The sequence below is a fragment of the Amborella trichopoda genome, chromosome 2, assembly GCF_054954075.1.
Source record: "Amborella trichopoda isolate Santa Cruz 75 chromosome 2, AtrichopodaSantaCruz75HAP2 v2.0, whole genome shotgun sequence".
NCBI lineage: Eukaryota > Viridiplantae > Streptophyta > Magnoliopsida > Amborellales > Amborellaceae > Amborella > Amborella trichopoda.
Window position 1 is genome coordinate 5,792,112 of NC_142337.1, and position 20,818 is coordinate 5,812,929.

The 20,818-nt window shown below is 33.4% G+C and overlaps 1 protein-coding gene across 1 annotated transcript; it reads right to left on the bottom strand.

Moving 5' to 3' along the window:
• Nucleotides 1-4,579: 4,579 nt before the first annotated feature.
• On the bottom strand, nt 4,580-8,767 carry LOC18443112 (transcription factor JUNGBRUNNEN 1). Its single transcript, XM_006853311.4, has 3 exons — nt 8,347-8,767; nt 6,409-6,737; nt 4,580-5,035 (listed from the first exon to the last, which is right to left on the bottom strand). The coding sequence occupies exons 1-3, from the start codon at nt 8,537-8,539 to the stop codon at nt 4,664-4,666; spliced, it is 894 nt and encodes a 297-aa protein (XP_006853373.1). The 5' UTR covers nt 8,540-8,767; the 3' UTR covers nt 4,580-4,663.
• Between the last annotated feature and the right edge of the window lie 12,051 nt (nt 8,768-20,818).

Here is a 20,818-nt window from a genome sequence, read left to right on the forward strand (position 1 = left end):
GTTTCCATTTTTTTTTTTTTTATCTTCCTTATTTGACCATATAGCATACTCATGCAAGCACAATATATACTTACCCCCTCGGGCAAACGATCGACTTTGATATATTTTCTGGACGTAAAATTTTGTGATCCATTTTAAAATCATGGGATTATTTTCATTAAAACATAAAATTTAAATTTCCAAACATTTAGATATGACTATCCATAAATTGGACAGTCCATTCAACCTCATGTCATTATTTTTTTAGGCACATATAGAATAAGTACCACCTTTTTTAGGTTTGTGAGTAAGTTTAAGAACTTATATCCCTGAACTTTGGGGTCTTAATAATACCCCTAAATAATTATCCTAAAATTACCCCGAGAGAGGTTGGAACATACACTGACAAAAGCATATATCTATTGGCCTGAACCCAGCATGAGGTACCCTGTTTTTATTGTTTCTTTACCACTTTTGATTATTCAACATGTAACTCTCATTTTTTAACATAACTTTCCTTTATGAGTGTTATTCTCTGAGTAAAGTTTTCCTTCATTATTTTCTAAGGTTCTGTTTGGAAGCTTGGAAATGGGTCTCCAGGAGACTTATTTCCATGGAGATTGGCCATTTCCGCAGTTTGCTCAATCTCCAAGTGGATATCTATTTCTATGTTTTGAGGCCAAAACGTGGAAATCTGTATTCCGCTAAAATAGGTGGACTACAAATCTCCATATTTTGAGGCCAAATTGTGGCAATGTGTATTTCAACAAAATAATAATAATGATAAATATTATTATTATTATTATTACTACTATTATTCTTATTACTCTCAACATTTATAATATAGGATTGTCTACAAAGAGATCATTTATCTTTTGTACAAGGAGGTCACAACTATTCTCATTCATTAGATGTCAAATTTGATGGTTTAGTGTGAGTCACAAAGTTCAAGAATATTTTTTTTGAACTTTGTGTTCATTCAATGACACTCTTGCAACCACCCATTTTGAAATTTAACGAACAAGAATGATTGTGACCTTGTACAAATGATAAATGGTCTATTTGTAGACAATCCTTTAAAGTATATGATAATTGAGTAATATTATACATATTACTATATTGTTACAATTTTGATTAGTAGTAATTCTACTAATGTTTTTATAATAGTATCATAAATACTTTATTATTATTATTATTATTATTATAATACATTGTTATTGATATTTACAATGCAATAATATTAATATAATCCAAACATGCATCTCCAGTGTCCAAACGTCCCCCTAAGAGTAAAGGTATATCATACGCATAACATCGATTTTATTTAATTGGGATTGTATATTATGAGATTATTTATTTTTTGTACAATTAAGTCACAATCATTCTTAATTATTGGATGTGATATTTAATGGATTGAGGTGTGTCACAACACTCAAGAGATTTTATTTCAAACATTGTGCCTAGTCAATGATCTATCTTCAACCACCCGATTTCATATATAATGGTAAATACCCGTTGTGATCTTCTCGTACCGAAAGTAATATTTCCTATTTAAATAGAGCACCTCTCAATTATCATCTATTCTAAAATCAACTATATAATTACATTACAATATGCAAGGTACTTTTCCTTTTATTCGTGCCTTGCAAGGTACTTTCCCTTTTATTCGTAGTTAATGCCTATGTGAGTTTGCACCCTTTTCATGAATGATATTTTCCATGTAAGTTAGTCGCTTGTTTAAAAGTTGGAGTTATGCATTCTTCTGTAATTAAACATTAGGTGTGGTTTCTATAAGGTTTCAAATTTAAACAATCCAATTAAGGTGCACCTTCAAATTTTATGATTAGATATAATTTTACTGTAAAACATTCTTAAGATTATTTGAAAATTTATTTTCATAACTAATTATAAAATTTTAAAAGAGAAGATATCTCGATACCCCCAACTTTTAGGTTTCATTTCACAAGAGACCCAAGGTTTTAAATGATATCCTGGGCTTAAAAATTGTAGTTTTATTACTTCTAACCCCCTGAGCTACTTTAAACCTATTGTTTTAGGCCAAACAAATCTAAAAAAATGTCTTTTTTAAAAGCCATCCTCCCAAAGTTCTCTCTCTCTCTCTCTCTCTCTCAGTGCATCCTTTCTCTCTCTCTCGATCTTTTCTATCTCCAACCTCTCACTTTCTCTCCTCCCAAATACATACTAAGTATATGGAGAGAAAGAGAGGTGTTTGGATAAACACAAGAAGAGAGTGGTGTGTTAGGTGGTGAGAGGTAACAAGGAGGATAGAGTGAGATGTTTGGATAAACAGGGAGAGAGAGAGAGAGGTGTTTGAATAAACACGCTAGGAAAGGGATGCTTGGTGGTGAGAGGTTATCGGAAGGAGATAGAGAGAGGCGTTTAGATAAACACGAGATAAGATAGTGGTGTTTGGATAAATGTTTGACAAACACAAGAAGAGAGAGAGGCATTTGGTGGTGAGAGGTTATCGGGATGAGAGAGAGAGGTGTTTGATAAACACGTTACGAGAGAGATGCTTAGTGGTGAGAGGTTACTAGGAAGAAAGAGAGGTGTTTAGATAAACACGGGATAAGAGAGAGGTGTTTGGATAAACACAGAAAGAGAGAAATGTGTTTGGGTAAACAAGGAGGAGAGACAGAATGTAACACATGAGAGAGAAACAGAGAAGTTTGAGGTATATAAATGAAGAGAGAGAATGGATTGGGTTTAGAAATATCATGACTTTCTCACATTTGTTTAGATTAAAAAATAGGTTTAAAGTGGTCACAGGGTTGAAAGATATTTGTTGAAACTTTGAATTAATTAAAAAATAAATTCTAAAAAAGGGGATATGGAGATAGTTTCCTAATTTTAAACTCCAACAATAGTTAAAATCAAGTAGATCATAAACATATGAGCATCATGAAAATAGACGGTCTAGATAATGTGTTGCAAGATGCACTATTTTTGGGCCTCAAAGTCTTCTTCTTTTCTTTTTTTTTCATATTCATACATCTTGATGTCGAGATGATCAATTAGAGGGTTTTTCAACATTAAAACACCATTTTTCGATGGATTTTGGTGCATATTTAATTCTACATTTTAAAGTTGAAACCTTATATAAATTTTTTCCTTAACATTTTATGTGATGGTAAATCTTTGTTATTGAATATTGGAAAAATTATATACAAAACACCTTTTCAACGGCTTCATCATGTCTTGAATCGAATTTTTGTAAAAAATTACGTATTAATTTTATTTATTTTTATGTTATTTATGTTTTTTCAAAATAGACTTTCTTTTATTTTTAATTGATATTTTACTTTGTTATTTCTAATTTTGTATTTCTAAATCTCTATTCTATTTTTAAGTTTACTTTAGATTTCTGTTATACCATTCTATCGTGTTATAAAACTTGGTGGTGGAGTGATGAGGTTCATAAGGCTATTAGCAAAAAAACGACCAAGTTATAAAACTTGACAGTGCAATCGAAATGATTAAAACTTAGAAGAATATAAAAATACTAAGAAAATCGCTCAACAAATAGCAAGGCTAAATTTAAAGCATTGATAATCTATATAGTAAATTGGGAACAAGAAAAGGTGAAAAAGATAGAAAAGGGGTTGAGGTAAAAAGTAATGCAATTTCAATATTTTAGGTCGATAATCCAGAAAAATAGAGAAATTGAGGAAGATGTCGCACATAGAATTAGAGCTAGGTGGGCGAAGTGGAGATGTGCAACTGGAATTTTACGTAATCACCTCATACCAATAAAGCTGAAGGATAAAATATCTATAGAATGAGTGTAGCGGAGATGAAGATGTTGAAATGGATGAGTGAAAAACAAGAAAAAATAGACTTTGAAATGTTTACATTCAAAAAAATTTAAGTGTGGCAACAATAGGCGATAAGATGAGAGAGATTAGACTTGGGTGGGGTAGCCATGTGTGGCAAAGACCAAGTCCAAAACTGTTAGGATGTGCGAGTTAATTCAAATATAAGGCTGAAAAAAGATAAGAGGTTGGCCCAAAAGGACATAGTTGGAACTAGTGAGAAAATATATGTGAACTTGCGGCCTCACAAAGGGTACGACCCTAAATAGAGCAGAATGGTGGATCATGATTCGTATATCCAACCCTAATTAGTTGGGAAAAGGTTTTGATTATGAAGATGATGATCATTACCTAAGCCCTATCCTGACTATTTGAGATCAGCTACGTGAAGCTTGTTCTACCAATCTGCTCTTTCGAAAACTATACCATCAGGCAGACTAAAAATCACCATAGCTCTTCTCACTACTTTCATCCACGTTTTGTGGACCTTCCGTTTGTGCCTTTAATGCTCTTCACTTGAACTAAATCACTCCTCTTAACCGGTATTGTTCTAGGTTGACACATGGTGACACTACCTAAGTTGACTTGTCCTTATCTTATCACTTATTGGAGCCACCGTTAAGTTCCCTTGGATGATAAAAAAACTTTTTGTTATTTTTAATAATCTGCAAATAAATGCCATTGACAATAGCCAACATCCCACATAACTTAAAAATAATACAAAATTAAATCTATTAAAAATCAGTCCACATCCTACAAAACTGGCATTGTATCATCACTCCTCCCCACATCTTATTAGTTATTATTCTCAGTACAAAAACACATACAGATGCATATATTATAGTCAATATTTACAAGAATCCATTGGCCTCCATGCCAAAATTATTTACAACTAAACATGCGTCATCCCATGGAAACTCGCCAAGGAGGTTGCCTGAAAATCCTGACTGAAAACCCTGATACATGTTTGAAACTGGTGATTGATCGGATATCTGGCCAGGAAAAACTATGGTCTTTTCTTCATATTGATTTATAAGGGGCTTCTGCTCAAAATGGTCGAAATGTGATACCCCAAAACCGCTATATTGATTGATGGTTTCCGACTCTAAACTGCTGCTAGAATCGGTGGTAACTGTTTCCTTCGATGTAGCTTGCTTCCATTCCGGCACGTATTTTCGTTGCGATACGATTCGCTTGAAAATCCGGCATATGGTCCATGTTTCCTACATTTGCATATGGCTATATGTAAGAAAGCTAGCTAAGCATCATCAGTGTGAGATGATGCATTATTCAACATTTTACCCATATTGTTTGATTTAATTTTGGAGTATCAAAAAAAAACACATGATCATGAATTAGAATAGTATCAAAAGTATAAAATGCTAAAGGGAAAGTATATAATGAGACCATTTACTTTTAGTACACAATAGTCACAATTAATCTTGACCATTAGATGTGAAATTGAGTGGATGCATTTATTTCATTGACTAAGCTCAAAAGTTCAAAAGAATTTTTCTCGAACTTTGTGGCACACCCAAGCTATTAGATTTCTCATCGGATGGTTGTAGTACTTGTGACCTCTTTGTATCAAAGATAAATGGTCTTATTGTATACAATCCCAATGCAAAATAATATATCTCTCATAGATATTTTGATAAAAAAAATTTATATATGTTATAGATTTTTTTTCACCCAAACAAGTATATAAAACTGTGTAAGTAAAGATTGCATCATTTATTTTCTCTTTTGCTAAGTAAGAATACTTAAAAGATGAAAAAGTTTATATAAGGTTGAGGCCCTAAACAATCTAATTAAGGCGCATTTCAAAAATTTACTAGAAGAGGTTGTTCATATCAATCATCTCAAACTCGATATATGTAGACCTAAAAACAATAGATTTCAAATCTGAGAAATAGTGCAATATTTAACATGATTGAGAGATCACAAGAGAGTAGCTAGTGCTACTACTTCAAACTTTTAAGTATTGTACTAATTCAATTTCAAACCAATGCCATACAAATATCCATGTATTCATATCTCCATGCATGCATACACCCATAAAGGTGTGTCCATGCATGTTTTTATCACATGTATTCTAGTTTGCATGCATACAATTACGTATGCATGTGTGTCCATATGATTATTTCTCTTCTAGATTGTGGTGTCCAAGAGCATATGAGAGAGAGATTGTGAGTGAGAGATATAAGTTACTTGAGAGAGATTGTGTGAGAGAGAGATATAGATGTTACTTGAGACACATAGAGACATACAGAGAGAAATTGACTGAGACAAGTGTTACTTGAGAGAGAGAGAGAGAAATGTGTTACTTAGAGAGAGAGAGAGAAATGTGTTACTTAGAGAGAGAGAGAGAAATGTTACTTGAGCTAGATTGTTAGAGAGAGAGAGGAAGAGATTGTGAGTGAGAGAGAGTTATGTTACTTGAGTTAGATTGTGTGAGAGATAGATAGGTGTAACTTGAGACACATAGAGAGATACAGAGAGAGTGAAGAGTTACTTTGTTGATATATATCTATATATATATATAGAGAGAGAGAGAGAAAGAGAAAGAGAGAGAGAGAGAGAGAGCATGACTGACTGGTTCATTGAAGTTCTTGTTGGATGAAGAAGAAAGTAGAGCGGGCTTGGGCAAGGAGGCAGTTGAGGATGGTAGGCGAAACTCGTGCATCATCCAATCAGTCTTCGTCCCCTTCCCTGCACTCCCTCTATAATACACAAGCGACTTCTTCAGCCCTATTATGCATTCATGCCCGGGCCCTCCGCTAGATGTTGAATAAATCGGCCTATCTATGCCCGTTGCCTTCCAAAAGCCCGAGCCCGTCACTCTATTGGGCCTTATACTGTTCCTGTACTTCCTCCCCCTCACACAAAAGAAGTACCACTCTCTATCTCCCACCGTGCTCAATCCTAACAAAAACAACAAAATAACATAAAATATCATTAGTACTTAGCACCACGCCCTCCCTCTCTCTCTCTAAACCCCATTGCTTTGTCTCTTTAATTTTCACTCTCTAGCTTCTAGAGAGAGAGAACTACCATAGGCAACACACCATTGCTCTCTCTCTCTCTTCCATAGAAGAAACAACCATTAACACTAGCAAAGGAAAAATTTTATACAAGCTTAATGTATTCGTGGTCGGTACCAACTACCTTATTTGGACGGTGTAGATCGAAAATTATCTTAAAAAGTTGTATGTCTTTTGATGTATTTCTAGAGAGAGAGAGACATAACTAGCACCAGCGTACTGCTTTCTCTCTCTCAGAGCTAACTGAACAAGCATCAGCATTTTATTAAGGGGAATATATGAGACAGTTGTATAATAGTGAGGGGTACATGGACGGTGGAGATGAGCTATTGTTCCACCGGCCATTGATGAGAATGGACGTCATGCGTCCTGTGCAGGCGAGTGCCTCATATGGAAAGGGCGGTTCTTTAGCTGACGTCCACCTGTAACCATCGCAGTTACTGTTGAGACAGAGGATTTAGTGATTCTAGAAAGAGAGAGAGAGGAATTAGTATTATTATAGATATGGGGTCAATTCTAGAGAGAGAGATAGAGGATTTAGTCTCGTACATTTATACATATGGGGTCAATTCTAGAGAGAGAGAGAAGTTTCGGTATTCTACACAAGGAAGTGGTCAATTCTAGAGTGAGAGAGGATCGAATAAGTTTTTAGCTTAAAAATATGGGCGTGAAAGCAAATTGCAAGAAAACAGATACAAGGAAATTATATTTAAGTAATATTTATATTAAAGTATATGAAGAAGAAAACATATTTAAGTACCTACTAATACGAATATAAGGAAATTATAATTAAGTAATTTTTTTTATCTAATTATATGAGGAAGGAATCATACTTAATTTTTTTTATCTAATTATATGAGGAAGGAATCATACTTAAGTATCTACCATTAAAAGATAAGAAATTATATTTAAGTATTTAAGTTGTAAAATAGGATCACAATATCAAGTCTATGATGTCACACTCTCCCAGTTTTTTCACTTGCAGAACCAAAACACTTTGGCAAATCTCAGGAAAGCCATCTTCAAAGTTGATTTCTCTCTCTATCTCTCTGAGAAAGCCAAAACTCAGTTTTCAAGCCCCTAACGTCTCCTTAAAGCCAAGGCCATCATGGTGGAAGAGAGATGAACCAAAAAAAAGAAAAGAAAAACTCAAAAAGAAAGAATAGGTAAAACAAAGGAACCATCTCTGCTTGCATGAAAAAATGAGCAACAAACTTTAAAGGATTATTTGTAATTATAGGAGATAAAAACTGAAGTAAAACCATTGTTTAGGAGATAAAAACTGAAGTAAAACATTGTTAAGAGACTAATTAGGTGACCCATTTTCACAATTATTACTATCATTATCTTAATAATGGTAAATAGAAGGAGGGGGAGAGAAAAATGTTAATACTAATAAGAATAATCATGAAACTCTCCTTAATAGATAGGATGAAGGGGTAATGGTGAGTATCCTAATTAAGATAAAAACTGGTGCAAACCATTCATACTTGGAAGATCCCATGGATCGTATTTGTACACGTCGATTTCCTTGATGACCTCGATCGATATCGGCTTCTTGTCGATCTTCCGCCGGAGATAAAACCCGACGAGTTCTTCGTCCGTGGGGTGGAACCGAAATCCGGGGAGAATCAAATCCTCCTCACCATTTGGCTCTGATCCCATCTTTTCCTGCATATCCATTGCCCTTTTCCCCTCTCTTGATTTCCTTCTCCTCCTTGTGTTTTTTACTCAAAATAAGAAGCACTAGCACTTCTTCTTATGAATGGATAACACTGATTTTTAAAGCCTGGTTTCTTCTTTGTGTGATGCATGCTATGATCATAATGCACTTTATATAAGGACGAAGAGTTATTTTTATCGTTTGATTTCACAAGGTCAAAGTCATGAGGTTTGATCTTTGAAACTCCCAACTGAAGACTTTGTTGTTAGGGTTATATGTGGGGTATGCTCAATTTTCATTTTCATTTCATTTATGGTCAGGGACCTCTCTAACCCCACCTTGCATTTGTTCCAAAATTGGGTCAATAATTTCAGAATTGCCATTGGGAAATATGAACCCACATTTCGTCTAGTTGAAAAAACTAGAGCGTGGTCCCGTATAGGTACACTACAATTTTATAGGCCTGCGAGAGCATACTGTGCATTTACTACCTCGGGTGGAAGAGCTACTTGGGATGACTTTTTGTTTATGATTAAGGATGCATATAAGAATTGTTAGATGATTATTTTTTTAAAGTATGGATTTTGAGTTTTTCAACGCTTAGGTCCTCACCCTTCTGAAAATTTTGAGAGTCTTAGGCACATACAGTATGCAATTTGAAAAGTTTATTTTATTTATGAAAATGATGGCTAAGTTGAAGAGGTTGTAGCTACAGAACTTCCTAAAGTTATTCCCAGGTTGGGTTTTAGGGAGAAAATGAACAGTATGCCTTTTGGAATATAAATTTTTTAGCTAAAATTATTTCACCAGCAGATAACCTAATTAGGAGGATTTTGAGTTCCCAAACACTTAGACCTGACCATCCAAAATTGGAGAACCTTCACTTGACCTTAGCATGTTTTTTTTTTTTCAGGCACATATATGGTAAAGTAAAAAATTTCTTTTATATATGGAGATTATATCCCTAAATTTGGAGGTCTTAAAAGTACTCTTAAAGAGAATTTTAGCAGGAGAGTGACTCTACGATATGCACACATTTTTTGTGTAAATATTGTATTTTATTTAAATTTTGTTCATGAATGGACCCAAATTATAAATAGTCAGGTTGGTGGGGTGCCACAATATGACATCTTAAGTTCATTCTTATCACAAGTAAAAGTCCCTTTCCCTACCCAATAAAAGAAAAATAACTATTGAAACTCACAAGTAAATATTTGGATACAAGTATTGTTGACAATTATAGAAACCAGATATTGGGTTTCATATCTGGTTTCTATAACTGACAGTAAACATACAAAAACAGAGATTATTGGAAACTTAATTCTTATTTTCAAATTTTACAAATTAAAATTTTTCTATAAAAAAATTGTGTTTTTACCATCTCAAAATTGTGGTAACAATAATAGAAATATGTTTGGCACATGCCTCTTGTTGATTCATTACATGTCTTGCTAATCCATTACTACCAACCAATCAAATTATAATAATTTAAAAATTCATATTTTAAATTCATAACTTTGAATAATGAATTTTTTAGTTGAAATATGAAAAACTGAAAGTATCATTTAATTACTCCTTAATTTGAAAGTACAGGGATTCAAGATAATTTTGAGAATGTAGTAAACCTTATTTGTTAGGAATGTTAGAAATTCCACCCCCCCCCCCCCCCCCCCCCCGCCCCTCCCCCCCTCTTCCCGGGCCAATCAAATTTTTTTTCTCAACTTTTTTCTTTACTTTTACCTGAAAACATACTTTTCTAGCAAATACCCCTCAATTAAAAAAATAAATAAAAAAGATCAAAATCCCCTCCCCTTTGTGGTCCGGCATAACCATGTCCTGGTCCAACAATATTGGCCTAAGGCTATCTTCACGCGAGTCCGACAATTTTTTCTCTCGGTCGGGCGCTATGTTCATGATTTTGTCAGGTTTGGCCCAACATAAATTTTCTCTATATGGGAAATGTTATTTTTGTAAAAAATATATAACTTTTTGACTTAGAGGGTATTTGCTACAAAAGCTTATTTTTAGATAAAAATTACAAAAAAAAACTTTATTGAGGGGAGGTTGTCTAAAAAGTATACTTTTGGGGGGTTTTTGTAGTTTTCCTTTTGTACAGAGTGGTCACAATTAATATTGACCATTAGATGTGAAATTGGGTGGCTACATTTATTCCATTGTCCAAACTCAAAGTTCAAAAAAAAAAAATTTGAACTCTATGATGCACCCAAGCTCTCAAATTTCATATGTGATTTTTATAAGTAATTGTGACCTCTTTATACTATAGGTATAGGATGTGGTTTGTATAAGGCTGCTACCTTAAACAATCAAAATAAGGTGCACCATCAAATTTTATAATAAGATGTAATTTTGGAGTAAAAATTCATAAGATGCTCTGAGACTCTATTTGTCGCTAATTATAAAAATTTTGACTCAAAAAATATTTCGAATCATGTAGATCTATAGACAGTATTCAAAATGAACGGTCTAAATAATGTGTTGCAGGATGCACTATTTTTTAGACTCGAAATCATTTATTTTTTCATATTCCTCCATCTTGATGTGGAGATAATCAATTACAGGATTTACCAATATGAGAATATGTTTTTCCAAATTATTAGGATGCCCTTCATGGTTTTGAAACCTCTATAATGGCGTCATTTCCATGAAGGAAAATCCTGGGCATTTTACATACTCATCCATCATGTGCATCTCATAGGAGCATTTTAGAGCATTTTAGATATTTAAGGTATTTTCATTGGTTAAAGTTGATGATGGTGTTAGGACCGTGTAAACAGAAATGACATTTCCTGGTTTTGACAGTTAAAGAGAGAGGATCGGAAGATTCGCCTCCTTTTAGATTTGTATGTTTTCTCCTTGACTTTGAGAGACCTTTAACTTGAGGGAAAAGTTTATATAGAGTCGAGGATCTAGACAATCAAATCGGAGCCTACCACAAAAATTTCACTAGAAGAGGTTGTTTTGATGCTTAAATATCTTCAAATTGATCATGTCGATATCAAGATGGATGGACATGAGAAAAAAATGAACAAGCTTTGAAAATAGTATATTTTGTAACGCATTTTTGTACCGTCAATTTTCAAGATGTTCAAGTTTTCATAGATCTATCGATCTACACTATTTTTGAAGCATTAAACTTTATAAATAACTATAGAAATATATTTTAAGGCTATTACAAATATTCCCAATATTGAAACCACATTTCTTGATACTATTTGAAGGTAGGCTCTATTTTGCTTGTTTAGAGCCTAGGCTCTATAGAAACCATACCCTTAACTTTAAGTGCCTATACTATGCTCCCGAAGGAGCATAGTGTACGCCTTCTCCCTCAGTCTAAAAGGGAGGATTTTTTAAACATGTAATTTTGAGAAACATCAGATCACTAGATTACTATTTTTTAAATGAAAATTTTGAATTTAGAGTTTTTTTAACGCTTAGATCTCTACCTCTAAAAATGAGATGGTTTCTATTCAATTTTGAGACATTATCTTTTTACAGGTATAATTAGGAAATTCTTCTTCTTTAAATCAATCTAAGATTTGAAAGGTTACATCCTCAAAATTTGGATTCCTATAATTGGTCCTAGGTGGGTTTCATCTGAAGGAATAAATGGCCAATATACTCCTACAGGAGTATAACATCTTTTGGATTTAACAGGTTAGGAAAATGGTTAATCCTCACCTTATAACTAAAAATTACAAGTCAAACATTGGAAAACCTTTACATGGATCATTTCGACTTGAACATTATGGTTGTAAAAAAAAAAAAAAAGAAAATTCAAGCTTTAAAAATAGTACATATTATAGCAAATTTTTTAGACCGTCCATTTTGACTTAAAAATAAGTGTTCACAAATCTGAAAGATTTTTTACTTTTTTTTTAGTTTCAAATTTAAATGTTGATGTTGAAAATTGATTTTAAGCCATCATAAAGATTTATGTCACCAAAAGTACTTTCCAAACGTGGATTTGAGGTGAGGCTTTGTTTTCATAAAGCCTAGGCCATATAGAAAACTCATCCTTTAGGTTATGTTTTTAGGAATAGAGATGCGGCATGTAGCACACTCACAGTGAGCTATGGGGACCATTTACCCTCTATTATCAACAACAGACGGTTGAGATCAACTAGCTACGTTTCCCACGCATATACACTGTTCTCCTTGTGCTATCTTATTTTGTGCGGTTGAAACCAAGTGCGTTTCATTGAATTTTCGCCCAAAGAATAATAAACACGTTATGATCCATTTTGTCAACACGTGCAACTGAAGGTAGAAAAGAGCAGCACCATTCAAATGGAGCTAGAGTTCATTGGTATCGTCCATCATTAAATCAAACGGTCGATGCACATTGGTTATGTGTATGAAGGCCACACATCATATATCGACTAGTATTTTTCTTTTCTGTTTCTGTTTTTTTTTTATAAAATATTTGGACTATAAGTTTCTCATCCCCAAACATGCAACCGTTTACCTTTCCTATTTTTGCCCCATCTAATTTGTATGATATTGCAAGTAAACATTGTTTTCATTTCGCTCTGATGACTTAGGGCTACAATAGGGTCCATTGAGAGATCAAGAACCCGCAGGTTCGGATGGATTCCAACCCAGTAGGGTCTGAGCAAGAAGAGAATCTGGTGAACCTGGACCCATACCCAACACACCTGCCCAGGTTGGGTCCATGTTGGAATTGTATAATTTATGTTTAGGCCCTAAATTTTTTTCTAAAATATGAAATGCCTCATTTATAGACAGAAATTATAAAGAAAGTCAGTCAAGCCGCATGTCTATTTTTTCCAAAATTGTTTCTCGATTTTGATGATGAAATCCTGAATTCAAATTTCAATTTATTTATTTTTTTACTTTTTTTGTTAGCAGGGTAGTACCTCGAGCTTTAGGGTAGTGCCCTACTAACCAAGAACTTATTTAGAAAATTTTGGATCCAGGGGCAATTTTAAAAAAATGATAAAAATGTGTTGATTGACTTTTTATGTAATGTTGACCTATAAATGAAGCATTTTTTATTTTAGAAAAAAAATTTAAAATTCGTACGTCTTATAACATAACGTATTAGAATAGATAAAAAACACCATTTTAGGATAGCTCTGCACGTAATAATTGTTAACTAATGAAAGGGCACCCGAGTGCCATTAACTTGTAAATAATGCGAGATCAGATCTGAGCCGTTGGATTAAAAGGAGCCTACGCGTCATGCATGCATTGTTGCAAGGGGTAGGGATGGGATTGGGCCGAGCCAGGACTGGCGCAAGTCTGGCCCTGATAAGTTAAGCCCGGTTTGGACTGGGCCAAGGATGCCGTAGCCCAGACGCAATCTTAGTCCTCAAGCTATGTGGCCTTGTCCCGGTTCAGGACGGGTGGGGCCTAGTGTAAATTAAACAAAAAACACACACAAATATGAAAAATAAACAGGGGCGGGCCAGGCATGGCCCTTCGGTCGAATGGTGTTACTCGGCCCCAGTATTGCCGGGCCCAGCCAACAAATGCGCGTGAGAAAATCAACGGTTCGATCTCCTCGTTTGTGACAATCTGGTCAATCACTTTGAAGGCTCATTACAAGGTCAAATTGCACGTGTATTGGGAAATAAATTTATTTTCCACTTTTTTAAGAGTCTAGAAGCTCAAATTATTTTAAACTCCCAGGTAATCGGATCAAAATAATAGTATAAGCAAAAGGCAAACACGACTAAGTGCATTGTGGGAGACTTATTCTTGTTCAGCTTGACCACCAAAAGTGGGGAAAATGCTAAACATGGACTAAGTCCCCAAATGGAATGCCAAAAAAAATAAACAAACCCCAACATGTGTAATGTCCAAGAGACCTTCTATTCGACTATGCATGATCAATTGGTATATCTCTCTCTCTAAATTAGTATTTGATAATGGGGTTGCCCTCGTGGTTGTAGCATTATTTGTGCTTCAGGTAAGATGGTTTGTATTCTTACCTTAGGCATTAATTAAAAAAAAAAGTAAGATGGTTAGTATAGAGCCTAAGCTCTAAACAATCAAATTCGAACTTACTTTCAAATAGTATCGAAAAATTTGGTTTCCATATTGCAAATCTTTGTGATAGCCATAAAATATATTTTTATCTTTATTTATAAAGTTTAAAGCTTCAAAAATAGTGTAGATTGATAGATGAAAACTTGAAAATTGACACTCCAAAAATACGTCACAAAATACCCTATTTCCAAAACTTGAAATCCATTTTCTTTTTTTCATGTTTATGCATCTTGATGTCGAGATGATCTATTTAAGGATATTTGGCCATCAAAACAACCCCTCCTAGTGAATATTGGGACGTAGGTTTATTGGCAAGTAGGTGTATTTTATAAAGGAAAAGTATACAATGTGACCATTTATTTTTGGTACAAGGTCGTCACAATTAATCTTGACCATAGGATGTGAAATTGGATGGTTGCATTTATTTCATTGACTAAGCTATCAAATTTCATATCGGATGGTTATAAGTACTTGTGACTTCCTTATATCAATGGTAGATGGTCTCTATGTAGATACTTTTTTTTATAAATATAATTAAATAAAAATGATTAAAAAATATTTTAAATAAAAATTTACCAGAATACTCTAAACTTAATTTGGTCAATATTTTATATTCGAAATATTTTTTTTATTAATTTTATTGAATCTTACTTACAAAAATGAACCTAAAACCAAAATATCATATTAACAACAATTTAAATGAAAAATTACAATTTACAAATAAAATTCATTACTGTTTCTCGGATGAGTGTGGTTCAATCTGAACGGTTAAAAGGTGCATGTGCAACTGTAAAGCGTCCACATGTTGTGCATACAATACCCACCGTACACATCAACAATCCTAAATTATATAAAGAAAAAGGTTATATAAGGGTGAGGCCAATCAAATTAAGGCACACATCGATTCGATGTTTGAAACTCCTTAAATTAATCATCTCAACTTCAAGATGTACGAATAAAAGAAAAAATGGATTTCAAGTCATGAAAATAGTGCATCTTGTAATGCTTTTTTTACAACATCAAATTTTAAAATTTTCAAGTGTTCACAGATCTGCTAGATCTACACTATTTTTTAAACGTTAAACTTTATAATTAGATATAAAAATAATTTTCAGGCCATCGCAAAATCTTATAATATTGAAACAACATCTTTGACACTATTCGAATGTGTGTTTTATTTTTTATTTTTTGATAAAGTAAAGATCTGTTTTACTTTAATTGCTTAGGGCCTCAGCCTTAAACAAACCACATCATATATAGCTCATATGAACATATGAGCCCAATGTTTCAGATTGAATCTGGACCGATCTGACGATCACGGATGTTCGGTAGTATTTGAATTTTAGCTTTTTTTTTTTTTACAAATTCAAATCACTTAAAATTTTAGATGTATGTTCATAAAAAATAGGTGAATCTTTGAAAAATATCAAAAAAATATTTTACATGAAATAAATTGACCAAAATACCCTTGAAAAGCTTTAGAGGTATTTTGATCTTTTTCATGAATAATTTTTTTTTATATTTTTATTAAGTGCGCCTTGATGGGAAGAACGCACACTTAAAATTTTAAGTAATTTGGATATGTAGAAAAATAAAATAAAATTCAAGAGCTACAGAACATCTGTGATCGTCGGATCCGCCTAGAATCAATCTAGCCCGTTGGGCTCATATGTTCATATGAGCTAGTGGGCTAATCCCATCTTTTCCCATATATATATATATATATATATATATATATATATATATATAAGGTTGCAACATTAGAGAAGATTGTTTTCATGTTGAAAAGCCTTCTAATTGATCATTTTGACATCAAAATATACGAATATAAAAAAGTAAAAAAAGTTTTCGAGTTTCAAAAATAATACATCTTGTGACATTATCGGGACAGTCCACTTTCAATATTTTCATGTATTTATAAATTTACTTGATTTGAATTATTTTTGGAATTTAAAATTTTATAATTAGAAATGAAAACAAATTCTTATATCATCCTAAAATATTTTGACATCAAAATTACATCATGATATAAAATTTGGAATTTTGGAGGTGCGCCTTAATTTGCTTGTTTGAGGTTGCATTCTTATGCAAACCAAACCCTTGTATAAATTTATTTCTAAAAAACATGTTAGGATACATATAAATTTATTCCTGAAAAAAAATATTTGATGCAATGATCCATTGCATCATTGCAAAGAAAAAAAACAGATTCATAGGATCCATTGAGAATCCGATGATTGATGCAAAATTCGTGGTTTCTCTCTCTCAAACCAAATTTTTTTACTCATATTTGCCCGTACAATCCTCCTAATGTGGAAGCATTCTGATGCTTTGACCAGACCAGATAATGCTTCCCCAAAGTAAATTTTTATGGAAATACACACATCTAATTACTAATTTATAGAGAGAGAAAGGAACTAAAAACACTTTCTAGTGAGAGAAAATTTGAATTTTTAGGTATTAAGAGTTTGCAGCTAAGAACGATTGGTACCCACCTATATTCTAATTCAATGCAAAGGCTAACTTTACCTGCTGAAAAAGTCATCCACAATAGGCGGGTCATCATATTTGAATGCTATTTTTGTGAAGTCTCCAAATCTTTATTGCGTTAGGAGAAAAAGATATTAACTCCAACTAGCTTGTTGAAATTTTCTTTGGAATGATAATTAAATAAAAGATCATTTGTATGCAGTGAAATTTGCCTTGGACTTGGGCTTATGCAGACCATAGCCAAGTTCATTGTTAGCATTTTATCTAGGACCACTTGTGAGTTGTGACAATTGTTCACAGACTTAGCCTGTGAAATCGGAGCCAAGTCAGGTTTCAGCTAATTTTGGTAGTCGGGCCGGGTATTTTAAAAAAAAATATTATGTTAGGGTATATATATATATATATATATATATATATATATATATATATATATATATATATATATGAGTATTCTAATGATGTGCTCAATATTTTTGAACACTCACATAGTCTTCTCTTTGTACTACAAATTTTTCTAGTATGGGCACTTTTGGTAATTAGGATAAGTAAGTAAGATTGATATTTTTATAAAAAAAAAATGGCATTTATTAGTAGTCAAAAACCAACCAATATTCTATTTGGGTGATATCATGATGATGTTATTCTCCACTATAGATAATAAATGTTATTCATTCTTTCAAGAATTTCAATTTTACCTGGAGTAAAAGTATTGAATGTCAAAAAATATTGAGTACATTAAGTAAATATTCATACATATAAGTACCATGACATAAGCCTTTAAAACTAATTAAAAAATTAATATAAAATCCCAAGAAATAATAAATTTATTGGTAATATGTTCTTGAATGTTTGTTATCATTTTTAGAAAATATTGGAAAATATTTTGGCAATGAATACTTATTTTTATATTTTCCCATCTTTTTAAAAAATTTCAAATTGAGCGCAAATCAATTTTTCAAAACCCATTTTTTCTTTACTTTTCAACATAGTTTGGATGTGTTTTTTTAATCATGCTTTAAATACACTTTTTATTTTATTTTTATATTTTTATTTTTGGATCAGTTGAAACTTGCCCGGTTTGATTGATGAAATTCGCTGGTTCGATTTTTCAAATGCTGGTTGCAACTCTCTGTCACCCCTCTTAGAACACATAGACAATCATACAAACATATAGGAAAATTTTCGTATAAAACCCTAATTCTCCATCTTATTTTATGATAAACCCTCTTTTCATTTTTCTTTCAAGCGGCATAAAAAAAATCCTTATACCACTTCAACTAAAAAACGTTTCAAAAACTTTTTTAACCCAAAAACTTTTTTAATCTACCCCATTATATCTTTTAACCCAAAAACGTTTCAAAAATATTTTTAATTATATTTTTGCCTTTTTAGCCCCTCAATGCCACGTTGAGAGGTCCCTATCTCTCTTTTATATTGAGTTGAAATGGTATAAAAATGTTTGTTGAGGTTAATTTTTATAGTCAAAAGTGAATAAATAAGAGATATAAGAGATGAAGGGATATGGTGAAATCCTTAGGGATTTTTTTATGCCGTTTGAAAGAAAAATGGAATGAGGGTTTACCATGAAATAAGATGAGAAATTAGGGTTTTGGACGAAATTTTCCCTAACATATATCTATCTATCGCACACAAACACAAACACAATCATGTAGGTTTACGCGTATGACGATAGCTCATTTGGTCCATCACAACCCAAAAACCTAAGACTTGGGCCGCAAAGTATGACCCAAGGCCTAAACTCCATGGCCGGTAAGGGCCATGCCCGGCCCAAACAAAACAGGACTATACTAGGGCAGGACCTTGGTTAGGGCCCTTTGTACCGGTCTAAGCCAAGCCACGCCGACGTTACAGGATCCTACACAGCATTGGCCTGGCCCATTGCGAGCCCAAAGACTTGCCACTAAATAATTTGTGAGAGAGAGGGAGATTTTTATTTTATTTTTTAAACATTAACACGTGACTATTACTAACTATGGAAGGATAGAATTACAAGAGGATCTAACTACATAAAATACTTCACAAAAAAATGTGGTAATCAGCAAGTAGGATTGAAAAGCACCTCCGGGAATCCCTGTTTTAGAGGGGAAAAAGTTTATATAAGGATGCAACCTTGTAGAACTATGGATGCACTTCAAAAATCTATCAAAAAATATAGTTTTAATGTTGAAAAACCTTTTGATTGATCATCTTGACATTGAAAAATAAAAAGATTTGAAGTCTCAAAAATAATACATTTTGCAACATATTATCCACACCGTCCATTTTCAAGATTTTCATATTTTTATAGATATACTTGATTTTAACCATTTTTGAAAATTTAAAACTTTACAATTAGATATAAAATAGATTTCGAAATAATCTTAAAAACATTTTACATCAAAATTATATACCATGATAAATTTTGAAGATGCACCTTACCTCTACCGCTACTAATGCATCCGTACGTCAACTCTTTAGAGGGAAACTTGACACCAAATGTTGTGATAGAGAGAGAGCGAGGAATTTCTTCGAGGGGACCCATATTGGCTGACTTTGTCACAAATACTGAAAGTAAAACCCTTCAAAAATACCCAACCCTTCTCATTGGTTAGAACCGTAATAAAACGTTTTTTAAACAACATACATTTCATTTTTTCAATTGTTTTCTATAAAAGGCTCTAGTGTTATGAGTAATCATTTGACTCCAAAGCAGGTCCTGACGGGACCACGAAAGGGGACCAGGTAGAAATGCATGGCATGGAGAGCCCCACAAGAACTTTCCTGGAATTTTCCTATGTTGCTTTCATGTCTGTTATTTCAAATCTTTCTTGTCTTGAAACGTCTCTTTTCACCCTGGAGATTGTTATCTTTCACGTCATATTGATATCGCAAGACTGTCATTTGGGGGGGATCACATTTTCTCACTCTAAAAGTCTAAATAGAACACTCTTGTCTTGAGAGAAAACAATTGCATAGACTTCATGTGATAGAACCTGCACCAATGCATCTAGAGAGAGAGAGGCTGCTAGCCATACAGGCAACAAATGGTTGCAAATGCCTCTAGATTGAGGCCAAAGGTTCAATTAATTGAGGGCGGTGACAATTTTAGAGAGAGAGTGTGTGTGTGTCTGACAATTTTGGAGAGAGAGACTCAAGCAAATAGGTCTTCTAGTGAGAGAATGCATGTTAAGGGGCCTCTAGAGAGAGAGAGAGAGTAGGTGCAAGCCATATAGGCAACAAATGGTTTCAAATGCCTCTAGATTGGGGCCAAAGTTTCAAAGGCTTTAATTGAGGGTGGTGACATTTTAGAGAGAGAGAGACTCATGCAAAGAGGTATTCTAGTGAGAGAATGGATGTTAAGGGACAATTTTAGAGAGAGGGAGAAAGACTCGTGCAAAGAGGTCTTTTAGTAAGAGGATGCGTGTTAAGGGACCCTCAAAAGTCTTGCACATCAGGAAAAGGAGAAAAAGCCTTAAAAAGCAAGAGAATGGGAACAAGTTACTTCTTAATGGTTGCGTGTACATTTAAAAATGGCGTGACAAGCTGGTACGTGTCTTGGTACGGTCGAGGACCTTTTTCAAGTACATATTTTCTTTAGAATTCAATGGTTAGGATTTAGAGAGAGAGAGAGAGAGAGAGAGATTTAGAGAGAGAAAGAAGAAAACTGCTTCTTCCTAGCAATAGTAGAACCCCAGGATGAATAGGACTTGGAAAACCAAATGGCTCAAAAGTCTCAATATCAAATTTTCAGAGTAAAAGACAAAAAGTTCCTATAA

Coding starts and splice junctions, on each gene's coding strand:
- LOC18443112 (XM_006853311.4), bottom strand. CDS start 8,539: ATGGATATGCAGGAAAAGATGGGATCAGAGCCAAATGGTGAGGAGGAT. Junction 6,738..8,346: donor CGATCCATGGGATCTTCCAA/GTATGAATGGTT, acceptor TGTTTTTGTTAG/GATTGAGCACGGTGGGAGAT. Junction 5,036..6,408: donor ACAAGAACTTCAATGAACCA/GTCAGTCATGCT, acceptor ATGCAAATGTAG/GAAACATGGACCATATGCCG.